This window comes from Aythya ferina (assembly GCF_964211825.1).
Source record: "Aythya ferina genome assembly, chromosome: 2".
Classification (NCBI taxonomy): Eukaryota; Metazoa; Chordata; class Aves; order Anseriformes; family Anatidae; genus Aythya; species Aythya ferina.
In genome coordinates, this window is record NC_140297.1 from 111,872,184 (window position 1) to 111,899,272 (window position 27,089).

Below are 27,089 nucleotides of genomic sequence, written 5' to 3' on the forward strand. Positions count from 1 at the left end.
GGATCTCCGACTTTCTCTCAAGTGAGAACCAGTTACGAGAGAGGGTAGGGGGAGGCATAATCAGCTTTTTTTCAGGGTAAACAAACAATGAAACTGAAGCTATGCATGTTGTTATATTGTATTGATTGCCTCATTTTTGTTCTTATTCTTCTAAGGATATATTAAAGAGGATCTTGCTCCCTGTCAACGTCCGAAAAGGCGGCAACCTTATGCGGTCATGTTCTCTCCGAAAGCCAAAGAGCAGAAGACATAAATGATGGGCAAGTAGGGCAACTGGAAGAGCATCTTTCCTGTCCTTAGATATTTATAGTTAATATAAACTTGAAATAGAGAACTGTGTTTTCCACAACGATAAATCATTTCATTAAATATGTAAATTTTATAAAATTCATTTGAAAATCTGAAGTATGTACCGGGAAACAAAACTATTTAATGTAAGTTTGTTTCATATTGTGTTAATACATTTTGTATTAATTTTTGCACCTGTCAAACAACAAGTCTCCTTTTTTTTTTTTTTTCTTTGAAGTCAACGGTTACAACTTCAGCAAATCCTGTCTGATCTTTGTGTTATTAAGTAACTTCTTTGAAGTCACCGAGATCACAGTTGTTCTTGCAAGGTCTTAAACGCCTCTCAATGGGAACAGAAATGCAGATTTCGTAGGGTGCTTTCATTTTGCACTGGATTTTTTTATATAACCTTTTTCTTATTGCAATAATAGTTTTATCTACTTGTAATAAAACTGGATTAAATATGAAAGGTATCTACTGTTAATAGTTTGGAAGTATAGAAATCCATACAGTCTAAGCGTTTTTCTTAAAATGTTGGGGCAAGATGTATAGCACCATGTTTCTACATTGTTTAAATTGGAGTATCCAATTTTTCTCTTTTTAATTTGCATCTGCTTGTACTCAGTTCTATGCTTTACTGATAAGAAGATAAGGATTGTTACTTTTAAATTTGGATGACAGCCATGCCCAGAGTTCTCCTAGGCAATGATGATTGCTGTTCACTAGATTATGAAGGATTCTGTAGATGTGTTTTATGGGAGGGTAAGAACATACGGTATCACAGAGGCAAGGTGTAATGCTTTTACACAGGCCAAAGATCACTATATGATACTTAGGAATAAAGTAGTGTTCTAGGACAGAGAAGAATAAAATGTGCAAGCAGTATGCAACCAAGGATAGGCTCAAACAAAGAGAATACTTTTTTAAAATGAGATCATAAAATAAGCAAATATTTATATTCCTTATACCGAAATACAAGAATAGAAAGTATAGATAGATTTTATATAGTCGTATGAAGTGAAGATACATTTATTTGTATACATATATACTATAAATAGTGTGTGTATATATAAATATATCTTCTTACTCGTATATTTAGTTTATTTAGATGTTTGTTTGTGTGTTTATAAAAAAATGTATTTAAATATTTGATGGATGGGACCATGTAATTCCTCATGCAGTTATTACAGGAGTGGCTGTAGGTTCTGCTGGTGGAGAGGTTATGGCATATCCCTAAAAAGACAAAAATAAAAGAAAATCTAGGCTGCACGAAGAAGAAGCACAGAACCCTCTTAGGTTGATGACGTAGGCCTTGCAGAAAAATAGTCTAGTGTATCCGCAGGCACTGTCACCATCCTACCTGCCTGATTGATTGATTTGTTGCCTTAGCATCACACAGGAATGTCCTATTGTGTAGCAAAGGCAGAAAGCCAAATAACAATGAAAATCATTAGTCATTTCTATGTTTACTAACACGTGCTGGCAGCAGATGTTTACAAAACTGTAAGCAGTATTCATTTCTTGGAGCAGTTGGTCAAAGAATCCATGCAAAAGAAGTTATGTCCGCAACAAAAGTGGAGACTTATAATAACAAAGCAAATCCTAAAATTCATTGTAAAATTGGCTGTATGAAAAGTTTCTTCTTTAAAACAATATTTATAAGTAATTGTCAGACAGAGTGAAGTTTACAGTGAGTCAGTAAATGGTCACACTGTAATATGAACGTTTAAAGGATAAGATGACAAAGCTGGATTCTTTTTCTTTGCAGTGATGTTCTTTTTATTTTGACCGATGTTCATTACAGAAGTGCTTAAGGAACTTTCTTTGCAGAAAAGGTAAGAGGAGCTGTTGTAAAGTGAAGTGGCAGAAAACATCACTGAAGTGAGTGTCAGCAAGTTGGCGGCACTGGGGAGTACTCCCGTGGACTCAAAAGCGAGGAAACTGCTGACCCCTTAGCTATAGCATGGAATTTGTAGCGTAAAAACAGCTTTGCTCTTCGAGGAGTACAGAGTGACTGTTCTGCCACCAGATTTTTAAAGACTCTGAGGAGATCAGTGGAGATGCAGCATGAGTAGTTTTATGGTTCATTGGAAACAGTGAGCTAATTGAAAAAATATGATGAGCAGGATTTGCAGAGCTATGGATAAATGTGCAAAGAGTTGACCTGTCTTTGTCTCTTTGAAGGTGTCAAAACAGAGTTCTGCTCACAGCAGGTATAAAAGAAGTTACCTCATAGATTATACCTGTTTGTGAAGGTTTGATGCACCTTTAGAAGGAGGAGGTTATAAGAGTTCTTCTAGGACCTCTTGCATTCAGCCCAAGTGTTTTGAGAAGGAAAGAAAGGCAAAGTAGAAAGTCGACTAAATTATTTGCTGTGAAAGAGGACAGCAGTAGAACTGGAATATAGAAAAACAAGGGCGAGGGCATGCTTTGCAAAGCAGAAGGTAAGACTTAATCTGAACAGGAAATACATAACAAGGGCTATGACAGATGCCAATGAAGTCCTGAAGCGTGGAATCTGTAAACAGGAAGAGTTGCTCATCAGGGGCATCAGGTAGCAGGCTCAATTGCAAGCAGAAGGGAGCATTTCTCTACATATCCAGCTGAATTTTGGATTAGGCTATGGAACCACTGCAGGATATTATGGATACAGAAAGTCTGGGCAGGTTAAAAAGAGAATATAAAGTGGAAAAAAGTCATCAAGGATGGAATGTGTTAAAGATACTTCTGCTGCCTCAGGCATTCCTGAAGTCTGGGTTACAGGAAACAGGGAGAGTATCCTAGGGGAAGTATCTGTCTCCGTATGTGCCCCTCAGTATAGCTGCACTTAGGTTCATGTTACACTTAGGATACTGCCAAAATTCCACAGAGTATTTACTAGAGATGCCATTTCCCCTTGAAAATGTGCTGTACCCCATCTTTTGGTCTGTGTCTGCCTCCTGAGCTATACTTCAGAGTTACATGGCTAAATACACATCATATCCCCTGTATCCACAGATCCACAGATGTAAAGCTTGCAGAAATGATCCATTATTTAGGCTCTGCCATTTGATAGTACCTTGTACTTACTTCGAAGGTCGCTAGTATTTCAACTGAAATACAAAAGGCAGCTTGCGGAGGTTTTGGGTACAGAAGAGTGAACAACATACAGTGAAATGAATATTTTATCAATACTTTTCTTTTTTTGAAAGTCCATTGTTGTTCGTGAGGATAGTGCTACTCCACTAGAGGACAGTAAGGAACTGCTTTTACATGTAGAAGAATAAGAACTGCCCTTTCCACTCTAGCTAACCAACGTTTTAAGAGCTCAGTTGCCTTAAAAATTTAATCTCTAGTCCATCTGCAATAATGCCAGGAAAAAAATGTTTACTGTTGAGACCAAGTTTCATCTTAATGAGATCAGATAATTAAAAAATCACCTAGAAGTAAAAATAGAAACAACAACTGAGATACACCATGGTTTCCCTTTCAAAGAAGAGTTTCCTAAAGAAATAACAGAAGTCTGAGCAAGTTCTGTGTACCAAAAATGATAACTAAATTTGACAAATGTTAGAAATTCAGTTACAGTTTTCTATTTGCAGTAAATTCTAGTATTATTTTCTAATTATAGCTTACCTATGTTTTTTATCATGCTCTTGTAATAATGCATATTTTTCGCCCAGAGGAAATGGAAGAAAAAGGGGGTTGGGATTGTCTTCAGGTGTATCCAGGTATCGGTACCCAGCTGGGAACCTTGGAATAGCAGTGCCTCTTGGGTCGTACCTGTACCACCTGCCTGTTGATACGAGTCTGGCATAGTAACAATCCTCAGGGAGCTAAAAACCCATCTAAAAACCCATCCATTTGATGTCAAAACCGACCCCATTGGAATAGGTTGAAGTGGTTTCTGAATGTCAGCTTCTCTCAACTTAGATCCAAGGTAGCACTTGGTATTTCCAGCAGTTTCTTCTGTACTACTGGAGCAGAGCATCGCCCCTGTGTTATTAGTAGTTGCTAGCATCTATTTCACATTGGTGATGTTAAGACACTTCCACGGGCCCGATAGTGGTCCAGTTTCCAAGCCAGTGCCTAAGGCCATTCCCAAAACCATGAAGATAGCAAACAGCTGACTTCAGTGCATCCGAAACGCTATCTGCCTGATCCACAAAGAGATAGCCCCAAAAAAATTAGCTTTTGATCATAAACTGTTTTTTGGGCTGCTTGGAGCACAGAAGTCAGGCATTGTTAAAATGTCCCCAGGCAAATGGTTCCTTTCATTGCCTGCAAGGCCATCCCAGTCATTAGTTGCTTTTAATTAGTTGTGCTTTTGAACTTTGCTGCTCTCAAATGGAAAGGATGAATGGCTTAGCCCTAATGAAGCAGGAGGAAGACAGCGTCTGTCTGCAGATTAATGAGGAATCCTGTCCAAAAAAAAATGCATAAGAGAGCAAAATACAGGTGGAGGAAGAGCAGAGGGAGAAGAGGTTGGTGCGGTTCTTCCTGTTGATGCATCCTGGGGTATCAGTGGGCTCTTCTTTTTAGGAAGACCGCTGAAGTCAATTTGATCTCATCAGCCCCGATGCTCAAAGAAAGAAGGGCTTTGCTGAGTTTAAATGGCTCAGCTGGGGAAAATTTGGGAGAAAGAACTAACAATAACTTTCCCTTCCATGTGTAAGTGCAGGAAGACTGCTCGGTCTGAAGTGATTCACTGTCTTGTCCTACCGCAGTATGAGCATAACATTTACAGGGGTGTTTTCTGTGCATGAGTATGAACAGCCAAGGGAAGGAGTGAGACAATGCAGAGGTAAGCCCAAAGATCCACTCAGTGCAAGATGGACCAGGACTGCTTCATGCCCAGGTGGAACAATTTAATTGGATAAAGCCAAAAATGTAAAGCATTTTCCCCAGAATTCCTCCTCTTTCTCTAGCCAGTGCTTTGCGTGCAGCCTTGGAGGTCAGGTTGTGTTCCTGTACGCGTCCAGCCCATGGAAAATGATGTGCTGCAGACAACATGAACAGTGTTGTCCTGTGAATTATGGTACTGGTCACAAAATGATGTGTCAGCACTGCTTGGGTTGAGCTTCACGGTTTGGTGGGTGCTGTGACTGAAAACGAGGATGTGGCATAAAAATACGCAATGCGTTCGGACCATCAGGGTTAAAACAATGGGTGCTATAAATATGGACAAATGTTCCCCTGAGGGTCCCATTAATACGAGATTCTTCCTGGGTTACAATTGCCTTCTTTCTCCGACTTCTTAGTACAGAAGGCTTGCCTCTCCTCTTAATAATATCTTCAGGATGTGCCGGTGGCCAGGCACGTGGCCATTTAGGTGCAAGAACGGTGGTGGCAGAGCCCCCAGACTCCCAGGTGGGAGCCATCAACAGTTACGGGAGATAACCCTGCCCGGCAGGAGCCGTGAGAAGGACAGCTGGAGACTGGTTGCCCTTGGAAGGCTTTTGTTGGCATTCCAAAGCCAAAAAATGGCCGTGAAAGAGGCTAATCAGAGTTTTCATGTGGTGGTGAAAAAACATATTTCGACTACAGTGCAAGAATAAGCATTGTTCTAACCACGTCTTGGAAATACAGAAGTTTGCCCTTTTCTTGTTATTTCTGAGTAGTTTACGTAGAGCATCCTCGATGTTCTTATAAATGACCTTAAAATGAGGAATAGAAACTAGTTAAATCTTTGATTCATGTATATAATTTTTATGCTTGAAATTCAGCACCGACTTGAATATCTATTTTGAACGAATTCAGTGAATTAACACCTTACCTCATATTGTCTATACTTAGCCAATGGTTTCACAGGGAGAAGGCTTTAAAAAATAATATAATGACTGAAAAGAAAAGAGCTTTATGTGCCTGTACTCCAAAGCCAGCAGAAATAGCCAGGAGACCAGGCTGCGGGTCAGATGTTGGAAACGAGAAGCGGAGGAGACAAAATTCAGAGCCAGTTATCGTCTTACATCTATGTGGTGATAAAAGCCACCCATTACCTCATAGTTAAAATTACCAACTCGACGAGTCTTTTTAGGGCGGTTTTAAATAAAGTGCGAATAAAATAAGGCTAGATAGGAAAGAAATGATGATTTTTTGGACCTTGGGGAATCTGTTACATGTGCTTTACTTGTGCCCTTGGGTAAATCAGTTGTGGGAAAAGATAAAGAGATTAAAAACAGTCTTTGAAATGACATTCCTAATGACTCACCATTTCAGAGAGCTTGGGAATTTGAGCTGCATTTGAGAAGGAGCATAAAATAAAAAATAAGAAATGCTAACATTATCTCTGATAACGTGTATCGGATAATGAAGTGATGTTCTTTTAATGTTGAGCAGATGGCCCAGAAGAGGCAATTATTTGAATTCAACTTTTCTTTTACTTCAGTCAGCTTACAAAAGTGCCAGGTACCCTATCACACATGCCTAAGGATGAGTACGAGTGGAGCCAAGACACCGATCCTTGCAAATCGGAAAAGTCAATTTGCTATTTCTATTCCAGGGAAACATCCAGTATCTCAAATCGTATTAGCGTTCTTCTTTGGCACAAAAAAGCCAGGATTTTCCACAAAGTTACATCTAAAAGAATTGGGTTTGAAATATTAAACTCGCTGAAGTATTTCACTCTGCCCTAATGCAATTCGGTTTATATCATTACTGTCAGATGAGAAGAAGGCAAGAAATTCAAACACATGGTGACAACCCGCTCTGAAATCACTCTGCTTTTTATATGCACTTCTAAAGCGTGTTGCTTGCCGGGTATCAAGTGAATGAATAACACTCTTTGGTTTTCTAGCCTGCCAAACGCGCTCTATTAATTGCTAATGAATTGTCAAATGCCTTGTAAATCATTCAGGCAAAGCAACAGAATTTCTGAAATTTAGTCCCAATAATTTGACACTTAATCAAGAAAAAAAAAAAAAAAGAAATATGAAAAGATACAAAGAATATGCTTTAGCTGTTCTTCCCTTTCCTTCTCCCTTGATCTATAAGCACACCAAACCATTGGAAATACAACTCCATTCCTCTCAAGCTTGTGTTGGAAGAGTTAAGAGTGTAAGAGTGATGTGTGTCAGAAACTATTCCTCTTGTCTGAGTATTGACATGGGGTATTTTCTTAGTGAGTTTTGAAAGGCACCGTGTGTTCCTGAGAAAGGAGTTGCCTCTGTGGCTCCTCACTGCATGTCCTTCCTGCCTCAGGTATGGAGAGCATCGGGCGGGGGAGCCTTGGGGTGCCTGCTGGTGTCACCCCGCACTGCATGTTTCAAGGCTTCCTGAAGGGGCTTCTCCACATCAGGATGAGCAAGGGAGGCTTTTGTGTAAGCTTTGTCTAGGTTTGTCAATTTATTAAATGATCAGTACTTCTGGAAGACAAGTATGCGCTTGTACACAGTACTGGGGGTCTCCAGGCTGTGCTGGCTGTTTAAAATTATCGCGTTTATGATTTCTCCAAAGAAAGGGTTTCATTGATATAAGGATTTCTATTCCTTACAACAAATGTGAACCAGCACTGAAACAATTGAAAAAAAAAAATGAAATAGTTTCCCTTTGTGACGAAAACTGACTCCAGTTCAGCATATATAGAAATGGATCTTGTAGGCTTGTAGAAGGAAACTTCTGCAGAATCTGTTTATCCTAGGATTGGACTGGGAAGGACATGAGAAAACGAACACTAAGACCTAAGGCATTTATTACCAAGAGACTAGAAATGATAATTCCAAATGAGTATGTAAACTGGACGTGACCTACTCTGGGAGCTCTCACCCATGTCCCCATAACCTCCTGGTTGCACTTTTTACACCAGGTGAGGCCCCCATGAGCTGTAGCAAGCACCGAGTCGTTCTGGGGGAGGCAGCTGCCTTCAACGTGCAGTTATGAGACCTGCAGGAGTCTCCTGAAAGCCAACGCTTTGTTTTCCTACAGTTCCAGTTTGCCACCAAGAGGTGCCACCCTGCTTTCCTCGCAGTGTGCTAGCTCAGGGCCTTCTTCACTCCTCACTCCCAGAGGGAGCCCAGAACTGAAACCAGGAGGGAGCCGAGCCAAAGCCCTGAATGCTCAACCACACTGGCCCAAGCTGCTCCTGGGCACACCTGGGAACTTCGGGGATCCAAAACTTGTCGCAGGTGAAGGAAGAAAACCCCCAGCCCTGCGCACACACCGCCTTGCTGGCTGCCGAGCTGCCTGCCACTGTGGATTTTGTCAGATGAAGCTACAAGAATTGGTCCCCAGACTCTCAAATACTTCTGTGGCATACTCATCATCTCCGAAGCACGCTGTTATTTTTAAGCAAGCCATTGTAGTTTATTTAATATCTGTCATACCCCTTGAAGCTTGCGCTTTTCTTCCAGATCTGCTCGGCTCTCCTAAATCCTGGGCTTACGTACCTTTTGAGGAACAAAACTGATGTTTGCCTGCCAAGCAATTTGTCTGCTTTCATCTTGGTAACGTATTTCCCTCAGCCATTTCCCGTATCGCTCACAATGCTGGATCCAGGCTTTTGGTAGCTAGCTGCAAGTGCTTTCAGAGGGGGATTTTGCTGCAAAGGGTGGGAGACTCAGCACGCTCCGGAGCATGCTGAAGTTAAGCCACCAGACAGCAACGTAATCCACACCCCATCATAAAAAGCTTGGCAGGACATTGGGTCACTGGCAGAGGGAGTTTGGTGTGAAAATGTTCTCTGATTCCCCAAGCTTTAGGAATCATGCTAATACGGGGATGGCCGAGGCCCTTTTATAAGACTCTGGCCTGTTCCACAGCCACTTTCAAGGCTCACAGTCTGGATTATCCGCCTCCTACTCTAGTGGCTTTCCTTGAGCCCTCAGACTGGTGAATCAAGTATTTCAAATTGGGTTACCCCATTTTAAATCCTTCTTGCCTCTTTTTCTGCATTTTTTTAACACTTGGGTTTTGCTAGCTATATCTTATACGTGTATTTATGCTATATACTAAGCAAGAATAAACTATACAAGTGGAAAAATGTCAGGAACAGAGTAAGAAAATAAAGCAATGCAGTTCTTTCCGTGGTCACTGACCTCACAGACTACACAGAGAATATTTGATGCTCCTCAGATCCAGCATCCTTTTGAAAAGTAAAAAACCCACAACCTATATGATAAAAGACCTACAGCTCCTTCACCACGACTGATACCAAAGCAGAGGTTTTGTGAACTGCCCCAGCTGAGCAGCCCTCTCACTCACCCATTTAATTTGTTAAGGCTCTGGGATAGCAGAGGCTCATTCACTGCTCCCAAGTGGCCTGCGTGTAACTTCATATCAAGGGGGTTTGATAAAGTGTGAACACACGAAATTTCAGGTTTTTCCTGGCCTATTAACAGTTCTTTTGCACCACCTCCCTTCTGCTAGTTGTGTGTGTGCATTTAGGTATTGCACTTCTGTTTTCAGACCCTTGCACTTCCCCATTTTTACTACCACAACGCTGTCAATGGTCGGTCATGGTCTTATCACCAGGCCCACAGCTATTGTCTTACAAAGGCTCCAGCCCCTGCGACCGAACAATTGCAGCAATTTCTGCATTTATTTAAGCAAAGTACACAAAATGACGCCGACAAGCAGGGAGGGCAAGCACCTTTCTGCACATCGGGCCTAATATTGCGAAGCAAGGTGACATAAGGCTGTGACCAAAGCTGCTGTGCTGCGTGGCCCTGTGCCGGCACGTGCTTGTGCCCCTTGGGAATCCATCCTGGATCCAGCAGGATGACCATGCCCGCAGGATTTGTTCCCTCATTCTGCAGCTCTGAGCACAAGATCATCATCTGCAGGAGCTGGGGCTGCAGCTCCCTCCCATACCCAGTTACCAGTAAAACTTCCCAGTAAGCGAGACGCCATAAGGAAGTGTCAGTGATGAAAAGCCAACCCGAGAAGCATCCTTTCAGCCTCAGTGCTGAGCACACTCATCAATCATTTATCTCTGCACCTTCTGGTGGCACCAAAGCAGCAGTATCAGCACAAGTCCCCACAGCTCGTGCACAGATGGTCTCCCACTGCTTGTGCTGCCGGAGGACCCTCAGCATGAGTGAGAGGGCTATGCCCTGAACGGGGGAACCACCCAGGTTATTCACAGGGACAGTTTACATGCCCAGCTTTGGGTACTAAACAGTGGAAAAATAAGGCAGGCGGTGTTTCCTGCAAGTCTGGGAATTCTGACCTGTTTCTAAACCAGCATCTGTTCGCTCTGAGCATCAAACCCATAAACAAGCACAGGAAAAAAAAAAAAAAAAAAAAAAAACAAACAAAAAAAAAAAAAAAAACACCTTCTTGCGAAAGCAGAGAGATGGAAAGCTTTCAAACCCCTTAAAATTTCTGTCATCCTTTAAAATTCCCATACAAAATTCCTGAGACGTGGTTTCAAGCAGAAACATCGCCGAGGCTGCCTGGCTCTCTATTCGGCTCTCTAGGGGGCAGGAGATCGATCCCACTTCTCAGCAGCTGCGTGTTGTGAGGTAAAGAAACTCTAAAGCAAAACAGCTGGGTGAAATCAGAGGTGTAGGTGCACAGGGGTTTCCGAGGCCTGTACCACAGGGCAGCAAACACGGACACAGGCCTGTGGCAGTGGGAGGACAATATGGTGACCCAAATGCAGGATCCCACACAGGTTCTGAATATCTCCAGAGAAGGAGACTCCACAGCCTCTCTGGGCAGCCTGTCCCAGTGCTCTGTCACCCTCACGGTGAAGAATTGTTTTATGGTGGCCATGGGATGACCAACACATCTGCTTGGAGGTCCACGAAACCACAGCTGTGACTGAAAGAAGGAATGCAGAAAAAGCCATGGTGAAAGCAGCTCCTTAGGCCTTGTTTTAGGACCCAGCTCTTCCACAACCAGGCCTTGGTGCTGTGTTTTAGGGTGGGGGTGTCCGTGTTTCCTCATGAACACCCCCAGGTCCCAGCACAACCTCAGGGCTCAGCAGTGGAGAACATGAGGGCCCTTCTGCCTCAAAACGCGGCTTTCTGGAAGTCAGATTTCTGTTTATTTATAGACAACCGAAATGAAAATGTTATGTCTACTTTCATGTGGCAGGCTCGGAAAACAAAAAAAACAGTCACAGGAAAAGCATTTGTGATGGAAAGTTGCTGTCCTCTCACTGGGACTGTTTGGGCTGTGAGAAGAGAAGGAAAAGGGATGGAGGGGGAAGGGATATATATACATATATGCATATATATAGTGTGCATGTGTTTATATTTTAAATGTGTATTATATATAGAAGTAAGAATCATAATCTCAGAATAAACCAGTACGAATATTTCTCATTAACGTGAGACGAAAATAACACTGGTTCTTGTAAGGGTCAGAAGGCAGCAACGTGTGCTCCACAGATGTGCACATCCTTGGCGGGATATGGAGGCCTGGACGTCAGGAGTTTTGGTGAGGGCATGAATGAAAGACAAATAAACCCCGAATCCCAAAAACTCAGCTGCATCTAAAATATGTATATATATATATATATAAAGCATTGGAGGCCCAACTCACCCGTGCAGTTTTGAAAATTGCTCTCTTGTGACCTCAGGAAAAAGTAAAATATGTGATTTTCTATAGGAATTGCAAATATGAAAATTTCAGGGAAAAAAAATCTCCCATCAGGGAGACATTTTCCCAGCCCTGGTGGATGCTGTGAGCAGCAGAGGCCATCACACGTGCAAACACACCGTGCCACCAGCCTGAGCGGGCGAGCAGCGCATGATGGGGCAAAAATCACCCGCGGTGACCCCAGCAAAGTTGTGGAGCACGAAACCCTCTGCTAGCTCTCCCAGAAAAATACAGCCTTGAACAAACCAGCCCCGGGCCATTTGGGACGGCAACAAAGCTAACAAGGAAACCAAACAGAGAAATGTCCCGACAGACTTCAGCTCAGTGAGCAAACAAACGCAGAAACCCGGGTTCCAAAGAGCGGGGGGGACTCGGTTATGAAACGGGGTTTGGGTACAAAAGGAAGCTCAAAGCCACGGCCGGGGATCAGGCAGGGAGGAGGAAGGTCGCACCGGGTGTCAGGCCACGCACTTCACACACACACACACACAGACACACATCGTTCAATCAATATTTGTCCTGGACTCGTACCCGGTGGAAAATTTCGTATTGAAAGGTCAGCATAATTCAGCGCTCACTTTCATTCATGCTGCATGCTTGGAAGAGCGCGTGTTTTTACATCTAGCACAAAACAAGCTGCACAAATCCAAGGCTTTTTCAACCAAAAACAAACAAAACCAACAGGCACATCTTGGAAGTTAGCACCATGTTCGCAATGCCTCTCAGTTACACCTGCCCCTGCCTGCCTCGGCCATGCCGGCATCGGGGCTGTTATTTAAGGTCACCCCAGGACCAGCGGGAAGATCTAATCCCGTGATCACCAGGCAGCTGTTACCCCCTGCCTTTGTGAAAATGATGATCTCAAGTTGAGGATCTTGTTGCCTTGAATCATTGTTTTTTTTCCCCCCGTGTGCTCGCTTGCTCGCATTCGGGCTGTAAGGTCGCGGCTCCGTTCTTTTCCCCCCTATCAAGAGTTAAAGGAGACTTTAAGTGTGTGCGGCCCTAAACATGGACTTTAGAACTTGGCTCCAAAAATAAAAATAATTAAAACACACACCAAACAAAACAAAAACAGAGAGACAACAACCCTCTTGGCTAGTGACTTAATTACAACACATGCACAAAGCACGACAAATCATCCAGTTCACGCGAGGCTGCGATACAGCCGGTGGGTGGCATTCGGGTAACTATCACAGGGGCAGGACACCTTGAAGTCCTTAAAATAGCGTTGTTTTGTGGCTAACATGAGGTATGGGTACTCTCTAAGACTGTGTACAGGGTAATTTCAGCCACGCAGGGGAAAGCTCTGCCGAGGAGAGCCCAGTTACAGAAAGAAGGCAAATAGGCAGGATGACTGCTTCCAGTCACAAGCTTGCATGGAGAAGTTTATTTTAACAGCTTAGCTGGAAATTCTCTGGAAAAAACAGCTCCATCAGCCCTATCAGGAAGAGTCAGTGCTGAGATGATGTTCCTCCGTTGGTCTGCTCCAGCACGAGACAAAGCACGGCCGTGTCCCGCATCAGATGTGCTGTGCTCCTCGTGCAGCTAAGGAAAAAGGAAAAAAGCCCTTCAGTCAGTCACGCCGTGTTAAAGATCACTTTGATGGACTTCAGCCTTGCTGAAATCAGCCGCTGTGCACGCGGGGCTGTTTTCAGAGGGCAGAAGGATGAGCGCAGGGCACTTCCCAGCTCGAGGGACTGAACACCTGGGGGAGGTGGCGTAGCACCATCCTGGTGCGGTCACAGCGAAGAGCAGCCCTCTTTCTCCTTCAAACCACTGCTCCTCCACCTGTGCACCTCCTTCCAGTGCAAGCATTTGCCTTCAGGGTGAAACTGCCCCATGCCACTGTCCTCTGGGGAGAGGAAAGTCCCTGTACAAAGCCGGGCACCCTGGCATACTCCCTGAGACGGCATTTACCCTGAGAATAAGCAAGGCTGGCACGCTTCACGTGCACTACCAGCCTGCTTCTAGGGGAGCTGTGCTTTTGAGGCTTCACCCACACAGTGCTGTTGCATTTACATTTCATAACACTTGCATGGGAACACTCAGAGCAGGGAGGGAAGGGAAAGATCCTCCGTGACCGTGTTCGGCACCGAGTGTAACAGTGACCTGCTTGCTGGCTCTAAGCTGGGGCAAAACTGCAAAAAATCGGGCACAATTCAAATGATGTTACACGGGAGTCACTCTTCATGCTCTGTGCTGTATTTCCTTAAATAGCCACACTTTTGGCCGTAAAACTACTTGGCTTGATGCCCTTCAGAAATACCTACTCTAGAAACGCACGCTGAGTTTAAGCATTTGAAGTTCCCAGAAAAGCAGCCCTACTTTCATTTGTCACTGTCTCAGCCTTCACGGCCCACCATCATCCTATTTTTCTCTGCATCCAGGTGTACTTCACATACAGCAATAAAAGCAAAATAACCCCCAGCCTGCCTTGTTCTAGCTGGCAAGCAAACACTGAAGTCTCAAGACCAGCAGATGGCTATTCAAACAAATTCACGTCTTATCAAGCTTCCAAAGGATTAACACACCCATGTTTTTGCTGTGTAGTTCTCCCCTGAGCTATAAAGATCGTTCTAAAGAGAGAAACTGCAAACGGCTGTTTCCAAGGGTACAGTATATGCTCCACGATATATTATCAGCACTGTGGCTCCGCTGAAATGCTGGTTAGGCTGTACAATTCCTGTACCTTCCTAAGCAGGAAAATACTGAGGGGTGACGACATGCCCTTGCTGTTAAGAGCAGGTGGAAAGTTAAACCAGGGTTTCTTAATATTAGGCAGAATGTCAGCACTAATCAACGCTTTGATTAGAGTTGGAAAGGTCCCTTCCAATCCAACCCATTCTGAACAGCTGTGAAGTTCACTGAGTCCTGTGCACCTTCAGGATTTCTTCAGGGCCAGCTCACCTTAAGGATCACCTGCCTTAAGGATAGGAAGGGGAATGGCATACACAAGGTCCCCTTGCCTTCAGCAGGTGGATGCCTCACGGCCAGCCTCTGCACCTCGAGTGAGGTACAAGAAGAGTTGCACCAAGACTGGAGCACCAGCGAGGAAAGCCAGGGCTATGCCAGCAGAGACATGACAGGGATAAGCCAGCACTGAGAACAGAAGTAGAAAAGTTTCAGCAGTGATTACAGGAGGAATATAAACAAGACCGGAGGATACTGACATCCTTGTTTCATTTGTTTCCACCAGAAAAATGGTATTTTCTGGACTCATAGTCCCAGATGGGACACGATGGGACCACCCTTGAGGTTTCATTTATATCTGTACCCTTGATGTACAGCACATCCGACTCCATTTACTGGGCACTTCCCCCCCAGTTTACAAGCTTGCCTTGAAACTTGAGTCCCAGCCTCCTTGCAGTTTCCAGTATGTCCGTTCATTATCTGCTGGTAAAGAACAACAGAAAAAGTTCTGTCTCCTTCATATCACTTCTGTGCGTAACAGCTACTTTGCTGGCAGTTTTAACAATTAGGAATTAAAAATTAAGCAGATACATTTGATCAGCTTCAGTTCAGGATATGAACACTCACAATACTGATTCAAAGAAGTATTCAGCTAGCTACAGTAATTCATTCTTTGATGGGTCAGATTGATTTTTTTTATTATTATTATTATTTTTTTACCCCTGGAATCCCTTCTTCCGAAGGCATCCTTGAGAGAGCTCTAGTCCTAATGACACTTTAAATGTAGCTGATAGCATCTTGCCTCATTGACAGAGTAGAAAAAATATTATTTTAATTAGTTCTGAAAATGAATGAACATAATCCAAATATCACAGAAAAAAATAATAAATAATATTTACAGAGAATTAAGTTTTGTGCTAAACAACAAGTTTTTAGCCAGGAGTCACCTCCTCTTGCTATAGAAGCCTCTTGCTATGAGGAAGCTTGTTCCCATAGGAACACAGTCATGCTGGGGTGATGGAAACAGCTAAACCATTTCCAAAAACAGCCAGCAGAATAGTTCTGCTACATATCCTTGCTATTGCTCTAGTTTGAGTGTATGCATTAGGTCCTGTTATATCTGGTTGGATTACATCCCCGCAGGGGAAAATGAAATATCTGTCTCTATATATATACTTGCATACACACACACATATATATATGTGTGTGTGTATTTGGCTATATATATATACAGCCAAAATCTAGTTAATTCCTTTTGTTGTGTATCTGAACATTTTCTTTCTTTCCTGAGGGGCTAGCACAAAACAAACAAACAAACAAACAAACAAACAAAAAAACAGCCACCTCCAGAGACATTGCAGTAAATTAGAAATAAACTATTTATTTTCACATTGGAAGAAGGAATTACTGGTGTGTCAAGCTTCCAGACAGAAAGACCTGCAGATGCACCAAATATAGATGAAATGTCACGCTAGCAGAGCTGTTCTCTTCTGCTACATTGCCACTTCTTTGAAGTGTTCAGTGTCCTTTCTGGCCCTTAACTGAGTTTTATTTTGTGATAAACTTTGGAATGGATTTCACAGACTTTCTCCAGCATTTACTTCTTCACAGCTTAAAGGATTTATCCCTTCCTTGGGGCTCACGGAGGCTTGAATTTTAGTCTTTTGATTTGAATGCAGTTGCTCTTCTCTGACTTTCTTTTACGCTTAAACGCTTCTTTTATTTAAACAGCCTCATTGATCTCAGCATAGAGATTATTACATGAAGGTGCTGCTCAGTTGGAGTGAAGACAGCAAAAGACTTTGGATCTCTCTTGCTAGGGGACCACTTTTCCATTTGTTCCATTTTCTTTTGCTGCTTGTTTTTTCATATTATTCATTTTCTTTTGGCAGTTTCCTGCCAAAACTTTTCTGAGGGAAAAAAGGCATCCCATTCAGACAATTTTTAGCAGTTTTAGTCTCTATCAGACTATGCAAGACGTGCATATAACAAGTTACGGTTATTCAGGGTAGGATTGAGCTGCTGTTTTGCCCCCCGAATAGCAGCCAGCTGTCTCTGGTCATTCCTCTGAGGATGAATTTTCTGTACTTCATGAAGAGTAGACTCCCTCCCCATCCAACACAAAGGCACGCAGCAGGATTTAGGGGTCTTCCTTAGGGGTCTCCCTTCACATACTTCTTGGTGTGATGAAGGAGAAAATCCATTCTCCGGACATACCTCTTGGGCGTCCATGCCAGGGTCAGGCCACCTATGCCATTTCTGAGTGTCCCCACACCCTAGCAGGGCCTCAGCCCCCTCAGAAAGTTCTCCTGGCCACAGGGACTCCCCAAACATCCACCCACCAGCATCAGCAGTGCCCATTCAGGGTTTTTTTGGGGAGTGGAGCTGCCCTATCGCCTCCTGCCCGGCCTGCGGCCAAGACTGGCCCCAGCCCCGCCAAGGTCACTGCCATTTCGTCTCCTTCAGTGTGTCGTGCCAGTTTATCTGGCCGCCATGGGAAAGAGGCAGAGCTGACCTTGCTGGGCATTATTATGCTGGAAATTTGCCCGTGGCAAACACTTGCACAGGGGCATTGCTCTGAGAAGACCCAGGCAGGGCCTGTGCCCACCATGAGGGCAAGAATGGGCCCAGGCCAACCTGTGCAGGCAGGCCGAGGTGGTGTGACGGGAGCCTGCTGTGCTTCTTTTCGAGGGTTTCAGGATTTCTACCAGCTGGGGACAATCTCCACCTGCTGAGGATCTCCTGAAGTTCACAGGGCTTGACAATTTGCCCTGAAATCCTGGAGTGTACCGAGCGTGGCGCTCACAGGGGATCGCATTGCACACAGGCAGAAAAATGCCATTGAGAAGATGCAAAAACCTCAGCTCGCTCTGCCAAAAGTTTTCCATGTGCCTCCTTCGTTCACACTGAATTAAATATTTTCAAGAGGAGAAAAAACAAATCCCTTGAACTTTTTATTTTTTTTTCCAACTTGGATATTAAACTTTTATAGACGGGATGAACTCACACAACAGCCTCTGAAGTAAAACACTCCACCAACATGCCCCTTTGGGAACTTCAGATGCTATTTATTTAATGTTTTTACCCTCATTGAAGACCGTGTCTCAGAAGGTGTCAACAGGATTTTCCCTCTCACACAGCAATTTGGTCAGACTGTCCTGTGAACTGGAGGATTTTCCTACCCTAGGCAGCCAACATACCTAGAGACTTGCTCACATGAATGTTTCAGAAACCTGCAGCTATGTTTTAAAATTATCCCGAGGTGATTAAAAATTAACAAACACCATGGCGATGACGGATGTTCTCCCAGGCTTCCCACTGAAATCTTAATAGCCAGTGATTCTATATTCAATTCCAAATTATCTCAGAGTGGTAAAGAATGGGATAAATCACAGCTGTCACTTTACAAAAAAACATAAAAAAGCTCTTTTTAGTGATAAGTCTTGTTTTGTTCTACTGCCATTACTAGCTGCGTTTTATTTATCTGTCTGCTTAAGGAGACTGCCAGGAAGGCAGGACATTTGCCTGTTCCTCACCTGAATAAAGACCACTGCATTCCTGAACCTCACACCTATGTTAACTTACTATGAAAGAAACAAATAATAAAAAATAATAATAATAATTAAAAAAAAAAAAAATCTGAAGAAACTGCAGTGAGACAAGGACAGAGACCAGGATTGTTTTCTGTACAAGTGTCCACAGTTTTTGTTTTCCAAGGGAGGGAGGAGCTGTGTGGCCCTGTTCCCATTTAATCACACAAATAGGAGCCAGAAACTGCTGCATTCCAGTTGCAGCTCAGACATGGCCACCTTCCTTGTTTTGTCTACTTACCCTGCAAGCTCATTGCAGCGCGGGTCAGCATTTTAGCAGCGACTAGTAAAACAGAGCTCCTGTTTTAGTGCGGGTCCTTAAGGGATCCACAAGTATTTACAGCAAACAAACACCTCCAGCAACAGAAATCCTCAAACCGAGCCAAAGTTGAACGAGTAACGTTAAAAATTCGAGTGCACCCAACCTTACGGCTCCCTCCTCTGCACCACTTCCCTGCCCTGAACCCGCATTTCAGCAGCTGCCTCCACCGTGACCCAGAACAGCTGGGAACATCCCTTCCTGCAGTCTGGGTGCACTCAGCTGGTTTGGGAAATGCAGAAGGCTGAGGCTTGCTCAGGGAAGACATCACTGGCAGTTTTAGCTGCTAGGCAGTAATAAGTCTCCAGCACATGCACGCTATGATTCAAAGGCTTAAAATTGGACCCAGGTGGGTGGATTTTGACAGGAAGGGCACTCCCTCCTTCTTCCCCAGCCCCACCTCAGAGACAGAAGCCCACCTCCTAAATTCTTGTTTCAGTGCAGGAATGCTCGGGTATTTCAAAGGAAAGGTCAAACGAATTTCTAATGTGGGCGAAGCAATGTGTTTTTCTTGTTCCTGCTCGTGGAGCTGGCATAACCATTTTGACCAAAATTTCCTGAAAAAAAAAAAAATAATGTTTGGCCTGAAGAGGATCTAGCACGGAAAATGCCAAGGTGTTACAATAGAAAATGTTAAGTAGTCTTATTAAAAAGCTGTTTCCACCAGCCCCACCTAAGGGGACTTTAAGTTGGAATAATGCTATATATTCCAGTTTTGACCACTTAACTAGAGTGCCCTAATTTCTCTGAGAGACAAACATCTACCAAATTGCCCCTACCGCCCACACGTGTACCACTAGCCTACCGAAGACCTCAGGAGCCTTTCAAGGTGGTACAACATGCACACAAACACCACGCATGCCACACCTCTGACATCTTAAATAATTAGCAGGTTAATTTGGTGACCTTTATATCCGCATGTCAGCTGAGCTGTGGAGGCACCGGTTCATCTTTGCCAAGGGCATCTGCTACTGTGCTTCCTGCCGGTTACACACAGGATCTTGCCCACACTGCTCCAACCCTAATGCTAGGCGACCCCAAATCTCTCCCTCTTTACCACTGCCATATAAGAATTTGGTTTACATTAACTGGCTAACGTTGGCACACACCCTCGAACAATGCAAGAAAACAAAGTTAGGTTCCTGGTAAAGAGACAAGCGTGGGTCTCTGCATATCCAGGGAACTCTGTTTTTTAAACAAGGCAACAAGCATGTTAGTGTCAGGCTTTTATATCCAATTAGCAAGGGCAGCCTGCAAAAAATAAAACACTCAGGCTCCTGAAAAATTACCAGTGGGAAGCAAGTACTTAGCTTTTCTGAGAATCAGGCTAAATTTACAACAGACTTAAGGTTAGGGCCTGGCACCGAAACAGGACTCACTATCCAGATGGAGTATTAGTCTTTTGTAAAGAATTTGTACTGTCTTTATCCAATTTCCATTCTTAACTATGGCTTTCAGTGAAGTGTGTTTAAATTCCCTCTATTTTACTTCTGCCAGACGCTCCTTCTAAGCAGAAGGATTATTAAATTCATATTCCAAGTCCTTCTTCAATGTTACAACTTCTTTCTTCCATTGAAGTGCAATTGTATTCCAAAAAGGGACTTTGGGGAGGAACTAAAAAAAGCCAAATCGTTTATAAGATCGCTGATTTATTGTTTCTCCGAAGTCTTGCACAGCAAGCGTGCTCACAGGCTACAGGAATCTGCCCAGCTGCTGAGATCCCGCAGTGGGATCCATGGCCATAGGTAACTATCACTTCTGTTCTCAACTAGAGAATTGATGCAGTTCCACCTTCGGATGACTTCTCTGCTGAGCTTTGCGTGTAACAACATTACCAGACTGATCCTGACAGTCAGAAAACAACGCTGTCAAAACTGCAAGGGAGAATCGCGTTTGCTTTTCCTTCCACTAGCTGCCTTCCTCCTGCAGCTCTAACAAGTGTCAGGGACAATAAGAAACTTGTTTTTATCGCCCAAGCACACAAACACTGCGCTGAGGACACTCGAGCGCTGGCCTGGTGACTCACGTTGGTGACTCAGGACCGGTTATTCCTGCAGAGTTAACTCTCAGGGTAGTACAAATCTTGTCTCTAACTCGAATTCCAGGCAAAGCTTTCAATGCACCTGCAAATATGTTTTTTTTAACTTGAGGTGGCAAGCCATTCAGGCGCACAGCTTCAGCTCAAGCTTCATGGCCCTTCAGACTTGACACCAAGAAAACATAAGGCTCCCACACTTGGATTCACTTTCCTGCAAAGGCAGAGGCACCACTTCTAAAGTCTCGTTTCCCAGAGTGGTAAATTGCTGAGCTTTCACTTTTTTCTTTTTTCTTTTTTCTTTTTTTCTTTTTTTGTCCAAACTCCCTCTACCCTCCTCAAAATCTTTAAACCTGGCCTCTCCACTCACCTGTGTCAACTGGCTCCCCTGGTTCCTCATTGTCTCTGAACACCCACAGCTGATGAGTCTCTCCCTCTTCCAGCATTTTGTGCATGGGGCAAAAAATGTTATCACGCTCTTCCACTCCTATTACCACTTGTCATCCAACCACTTGCATAAGCCTGTGACCTCTGAAATAAAAACATTTGCTTGCACTTGGGGAGAGCTGGTTGGTTGGAAGAGAAACTGGAGAGGAAAATGATTTAAAAACCAGTCACAGGAGCAAGTTTCCAGAATATGTCTTTTTGGTTTTCCTTTCAAGTTTGCTATTTCCTCTAGTCAACCACCGGTTCCCCATCAAAGAAAAAAAGTTTGAACCAGAAAAGTCAATTTGTTTAACATTTCCACATAACCTCCGGCAAACAAGACTCCTATAGCCCGTGCAATCATCTACAGCTCTGCTAAGCACAGATCAAAAGGATGTAAGTAACTGGGAAAAAAAAACATTCACCTTAGGTTGTATGTATTCATTTAAATTCTCTACTAAACATATAAATAGGTCTAGAGAACCTGGTATTTCTAACATGCCAATTATCTCTGTACTGTGGTGCCCCACTCATTAACAAAAATAGCTTCGCTTTAGACTGAAAAAGTCGTGTTTTCCTTGTTGTATGTTGCTTTCTCAAATGGATTTATTCTCGTGCACAGTGGAAGGGATGTTTTAAACCATCGTCAGCAGCACTGTTGGAAAAGGCAGTCCATACCCACACGGTGCCCACAGGGGCATTTGTTGAGGTCCCCTGAGGAAGTCAGGCTGATGGGCAGACAGATACGTGCTCTGCAAAGGCTGCATGAGGTGACAAGAACCTGGTGACCACAGCTGAATGCCCCACCTTAGCAAAGACCTACAACTTAAAAAAAAAAAAAAAACCAACTACAATTTATCCCAGTCCCTCTAACTTTGAGGTAAGGAGGTTCGATAAACTCAACCATCCACATGAGGGTTCCCAATTGTACACAGTGTATCAGGCGTCCAAATGTATTTTGAACAGCTTGAGAGGTGTTCTGGAGCAGAGGTCATGCCTCCAAAGCAAAATAATGCTCACATTTATCCCGCCACAAGGGGGATTTTGTGAAAGGAGCTCACACTTCTACACACATCAAGATTGCCACAGGTTAGACCAACCTCTGGGACCTGCACCCGTCATTGTGGTGGTGGTTCTCTTTTACCATGCTTATCTCCTGGTAGAGGCTGGATTTGGAAAATATGCTCCAGAACTCAGTTGCCATAGCAAGATTTTGAGCTCTGGGAAAAAAAAAAAAAAAAAAAAAAAAAAAAAAAAAAAAAAAAAACGCACTGTGGCTGCTTCCTGCCAGAAATGCAAGAGGTAAAAAACGAGTGTATGCCTCACACAGCTGTAATGTGGAAGGCGTGAGTTTCAGGACCTACAACACAGAAGTAGTCCTCGGACCAGAGGTCAGCACCCAGGGAACATGCTGACTGTCAGGCTACCGAGCTGTGGCACTTCCCTGTGTGTGGCCCAGGAGTCCTCCCCGAAAGAGTCCTGAACTCTTTTAAAAGTGGAGCCGTCTCGAAAGGCCCCTGAGCTTCTCCACGGGAGGTGAGGCCGGCGCTCAGGCCCACCTGCTTCCCAACCAAACCATCCGGCCCCGATGCGCCACAGGGACGAGCACACCGGTGCCATCTGTTAGGGAAGACAGCACCAGCTTAAGCCTCAAGAGAGCAGCCTGAAGTGGGGATGCCCACCTCAAAATAGCCCTTGGATCTAGGAGGAGCTGGGGGTTGGGAAGCGCTCCCTTTCCCCCAGCATTTCCCATCCATGCTGCCTGCACAGCATCCTTATCGCATCAGGAGCCTGCAGAGCCCACCCCAGGGACATCGGGGCCTCAGAGGCAGGGCTTTGTGGCACTCAGGGTGAGTAAAGGCCAAGCTTTCACGAATCAATCCAAGTCACGGAGCTCGACTGTAAAGTCATTGAGTGCTCACAGGGTCAGTTCTGCGGGGAAGGCAAACCTGGGTCCGTAGCTTCTTCAACACTAACAGTGTTAGGTTTCCCTCTGTGACCAAACACCCAGCTTTGTTGATCAAATCAGCAAACTTGTGATGAAATCACAGGGGGCACTGCTTTCTCTGTGACAGTCTGGGAGGGCTGTATCAGCACACTGTAACGGGGATATAATAATACATGTCACTGGAGGAGGTGCACTCTGATACCTCACAAGCACCATGAGTGCTGGTGTTTGCATTATCCAGCCCTTATGTAGGGACGAAAACACTTGTAGCAAGGCTGAGCCGAGCGAGTGAAGCGATGAAGAAACCAAAGGCGCCTTGTGCTGCCGTGGGACTGGCCTCAGGCCAGCGGGGCTGGGGGCGAGAGGGCACCGAGTAACCACACTGCCCCTGGGCAGGGCAGCGCAAAGGCTTGGGGAGAAGGCGGTGAGGGAAGGGGGCTTGGGGGGCTTGTGAGGGGGTTTAATGGTGCTTTAATGGCTGGGGGGGATAGTGAGGTGTTTTAATGGTGCTTTAAAGGTTTGGGGGGCTTGTGAGGTGTTTTGATGGTGCTTTAAAGGTTTGGGGGGCTTGTGAGAGGTTTTGATGGTGCTTTAATGGCTTGGGGGGCTTGTGAGGTGTTTTAATGGTGCTTTAAAGGTTTTGGGGGCTTGTGAGGTGTTTTGATGGTGCTTTAATGGCTTGAGGGGCTTCTGAGGTGTTTTAAAGGTTTGGGGGGGCTTGTGAGGTGTTTTGATGGTGCTTTAAAGGTTTGGGGAAGAGGGGGGCTAGTGAGGTGTTTTAATGGTCCTTTAAAGGTTTGGGGGGCTTGTGAGGTGTTTTGGTGACACTTTAATGGCTTGGGGGGATAGTGAGGTGTTTTGATGGTGCTTTAAAGGTTTGGGGGGATAGTGAAGTGTTTTAATGGTGCTTTAAAGGTTTGGGGAGCTTGTGAGGTGTTTTGATGGTGCTTTAATGGCTTGAGGGGCTTGTGAGGTATTTTGATGGTGCTTTAAAGGTTTTTGGGTCTCGTGAGGTGTTTTGATGGTGTTTTAAAGGTTTGGGGGGCTTGTGAGGTGTTTTAATGGTCCTTTAATGGCTCGACGGGCTTGTGAGGTGCTTCCCGAGCCGCCAGCAGCCCGGCCGGGGTGCTGCGGGCGGGGACAGGGCGGCGGCAGGCGGCGGGCCATGCGGGCACAGACTCCACCTTCCCCTGCTCCCGCCCGCCCCCACGCATCCAGGAAGGGAAGAAGAGGAGGAGGAGGAGGAGGGAAGGGGGAAAAAAAAAAAATAAAAAAAATAGCAAGCAGCGGAGAGAGAGGTTGAAAGGAGGGAGCTCGCCGAGACCCACCCTCCTCCCTCCTCCTCCTGCCTCCTCCTCCTCCTCCTCCTGCGGGCTGCTGGCCGGGCTTTTGTTGTGCTGGGCTCCCCGCTCCGCACGTGAGAGCCGCGGCAGCCACATGCGGCCCTCGGGGGCGGCCCCGCCGCCGGCCCGCCGGCAGCCTCGCCCCGCCGCCCGCCCGCTGCCCTAGCGGCGAGCCCGGCACCGCCACCGGCACCGCCACCGGCACCGAGCCGAGCCGAGCTCCGTGCGGCGGGGCAGGGCAGGGCAGGGCAGGGCAGGGCAGGGAGGCGGGCGGCCGGCACAGCCCCACACCATGGCGGCGGCCGCCGCCAGCCCCGGCAGCCCGGCCGGAGCCCTGCCAGCCCCGCCGCCGGAGCCCTGCCCCAGGAAGGGGCCGCTGCCAGCGGGGACGGCACCGGCAGCGGGGGCAGCGCCGGGAGCGGGAGCGGGGCTGGCGGCGGTGCCGCCGCGCAGCGACCCCCGTCGCAGGCAGGCCGCGCTGTCCTTCCTCACCAGCATCTCCCTGGACGGGCGGCCCCCGCCGCCCCCCCCGGCCGACGGCCCCGCTGCCAGGCTCCGCCAGGCTCCGCCGCAGCCCCCCCCGCGGCTGGGCAGCCCCCCGGCAGCGCCCGCTGAGCACCCCCGGCCCCGCGGCGGGGCGGAGGAGGAGGAGGAGGAGGGGGAGGAAGGCGGCGGCGGGGAGGACGAGGAGGAGAAGGAGGATGAAGAGGAGGAGGAGGAGGAGGAGGACGCCTTCGCCGCCGTGCAGGTGCCGGCTGCCGCCTTCCTGGGCGCCGCGGCGGCAGCGGGGAGCCGCGGCCGCCTCAACTCCTTCACGGCCGGGGTGCTGCCCGTGCCCTTCGGCAGACACAGCCCCCAGGGAGGAGGAGGAGGAGGAGGAGGAGGAGGAGGAGGGGGCTGCGAGCTGGGGCAGCCCGGCCCCGCCGCCGCCTTCGAGCTGCAGCGCTCCCGGTAAGGGACAGCACGGGGCTGGACGGGGAGGGGGGGTCCCACCCGCATCACGGCTAATTGTGGGTGGGAGGCAGCCGGGACAGGCTCCCGTGTGTGTTTGCAGAAGCCATCGTGAGCATACAATCAGAGTTTCCTGGCTTTTTATTTATTTATTTATTTATTTATTTTATTTTATGTGTGTGTAGTTGCGCGCTGGTTTATGTTTAACAGGGGTTATCGTTAACGTGGTCGGGGTTTGTGCGCCCGGTGTGTTCACGGGATTCAAGAAAAGGCTCGGGTGTGATTACACGTAATCGTGGGGAAAAAACACTTGGTCAGGAGTTGGCGTGTTGATGCCGAAGGCTCTGGTCTGGTGCTGAAGAAGTTTGTCTCGGTTGCGTGGTGAATGGGCGGCTGAGGACGCTGCTGGAGACTAGGGCCAGCCCGTGGCATGGCTTTCCTTCGTGCCAAATTCATAATTCGTTTTAATGGCTTCGTCTGAGCTAGGCAGGACCTCTGTGGGACAAGGTTTCAGCAACACCCGTTTAAAGTCATTCCAGAGCCTGCAGGTTAGGTAATGATCCCATCCACATGCTTGTTTTTTTATATATGCCTGCAATTCTTGCCATAGTTTTCTTTACAAGAAACACCACTATTTCCATACGTGAAGTTTCCTTTCCCATACACGACTTTTTCCAGTGGCTCAGGTTGTAAGAAGCAAGCATGCTTTTGCTGAGGACACAAATCAGTGAGTATCTGCTGAGTAATTGCTGGGAGGGGGGATCTAGTCGAAAGGATGTTCAAGCTACCGTGGCTCAGATGGATTTATCGTCAGAATTTATTGACCCACAGAACAAACCTCGCTTCCTGACTAATTCTGGAATTAATCTGTGATTATTAAAGCTCGTAAAGATTCAATTTGTTTCTACCCATTAGAAAGTCTCCGCGCCTTTCACCTTCCATCTCATTCAGCTTTGACAAAGCAGAGGGGAGGCAATTTCCTCCTCCAGGTCTCCATTCGCTGCCCCGGCGTTTTGTTGTGGAAGCACTCAGGCTGTTATTGAAAATATGAAAGCGTTTGCCTGTTTTAAATAGCCGGGTTTTGGCCTGATTGTTCCTCATCCAGAGAGATGCAGGGAGGGGGGATGCTGGGTTTGTAGACTTGCCCAGCCTTTGTGGGGCTCACAAGGTGTGAGCAGAAGATGTTGGAGCTGCAGGAAGCCCCCAGGATCCCCACACATCCTCGGGGGCAAAAGAAGAGCCTCTTAGAAACAAGTGTGTGATGGGCAGAGCCCTGAAAGAGGAGCAGAACGAAAAGCCGAGGGCACTGTCCACCCTTCAGGGTCGTGCCAGCGTCGGGAGCTTGCTTGGGAGCTGCTGGAAACGCGTCGGACCTTTTGTGTGCGACCGAGACTTGGTTATTCACTGAGCCCAAAGCCCTTCAGGCAGCCGGAGTTTGGGAATTAGGTATACAAGAACAGCATGAAAACAGCAATTTAATGGTCTGAGAAGTGAATGGAAAGTGCACACGCTGAACTAAGGCTTTTCTTAGGTGTGTGACCTTGTGTACCGCTAATCATTGCTGCCTCTAAAGGAGGGGATGCTTTGGGGACTCCTGTCGTCATTTCAGAAACCTAAATGGCCATCCTGTGCCACCCTAAGGAAAAAGTGTTCAAGAACAGGATTAAGACTCTATAATAAGGGCTCTTTTGGTGGTGGCATCAGTATCCTGCTGCTTTTGTCCTCCCCGAAGTGTTTGATGCAGCTCCCGGAGGGC

The 27,089-nt window shown here is 46.0% G+C and overlaps 2 protein-coding genes and 1 long non-coding RNA gene across 8 annotated transcripts in view; 2 read left to right on the forward strand and 1 right to left on the reverse strand.

The window, feature by feature from the left end:
• The window catches only part of RBBP8 (RB binding protein 8, endonuclease), a 40,966-nt gene extending 40,472 nt beyond the window's left edge, over nt 1-494 (forward strand). For all 4 annotated transcript variants that reach the window (XM_084509688.1, XM_084509687.1, XM_084509686.1 and 1 more), the window contains one exon: nt 156-494. In XM_084509688.1, the coding sequence (XP_084365814.1) occupies nt 156-253 (98 nt within the window). In that variant the 3' untranslated portion in view covers nt 254-494. The remainder of the gene's footprint in view (nt 1-155) is intronic.
• A 12,591-nt stretch (nt 495-13,085) lies between these two features.
• On the reverse strand, nt 13,086-21,265 carry LOC311433067. Its single transcript, XR_014690541.1, has 3 exons — nt 21,036-21,265; nt 19,050-19,187; nt 13,086-13,356 (listed from the first exon to the last, which is right to left on the reverse strand). It is a non-coding gene; the product is annotated as an uncharacterized lncRNA (long non-coding RNA).
• A 2,064-nt stretch (nt 21,266-23,329) lies between these two features.
• Nucleotides 23,330-27,089, forward strand: part of CABLES1 (Cdk5 and Abl enzyme substrate 1) — a 56,034-nt gene continuing 52,274 nt past the window's right edge. Inside the window, exon 1 of one of the 3 annotated variants that reach the window (XM_084507392.1) lies at nt 23,330-23,463. Coding sequence is in view for 2 of the 3 variants with exons in the window: in XM_084507391.1 (XP_084363517.1) it covers nt 24,675-25,333 (659 nt within the window). In the remaining variant the exon portion in view is untranslated. Of the gene's footprint in view, nt 23,464-24,322; nt 25,334-27,089 lie in introns of those variants that run through there. The other 2 variants (XM_084507391.1, XM_084507390.1) reach the window with 2 other exon arrangements.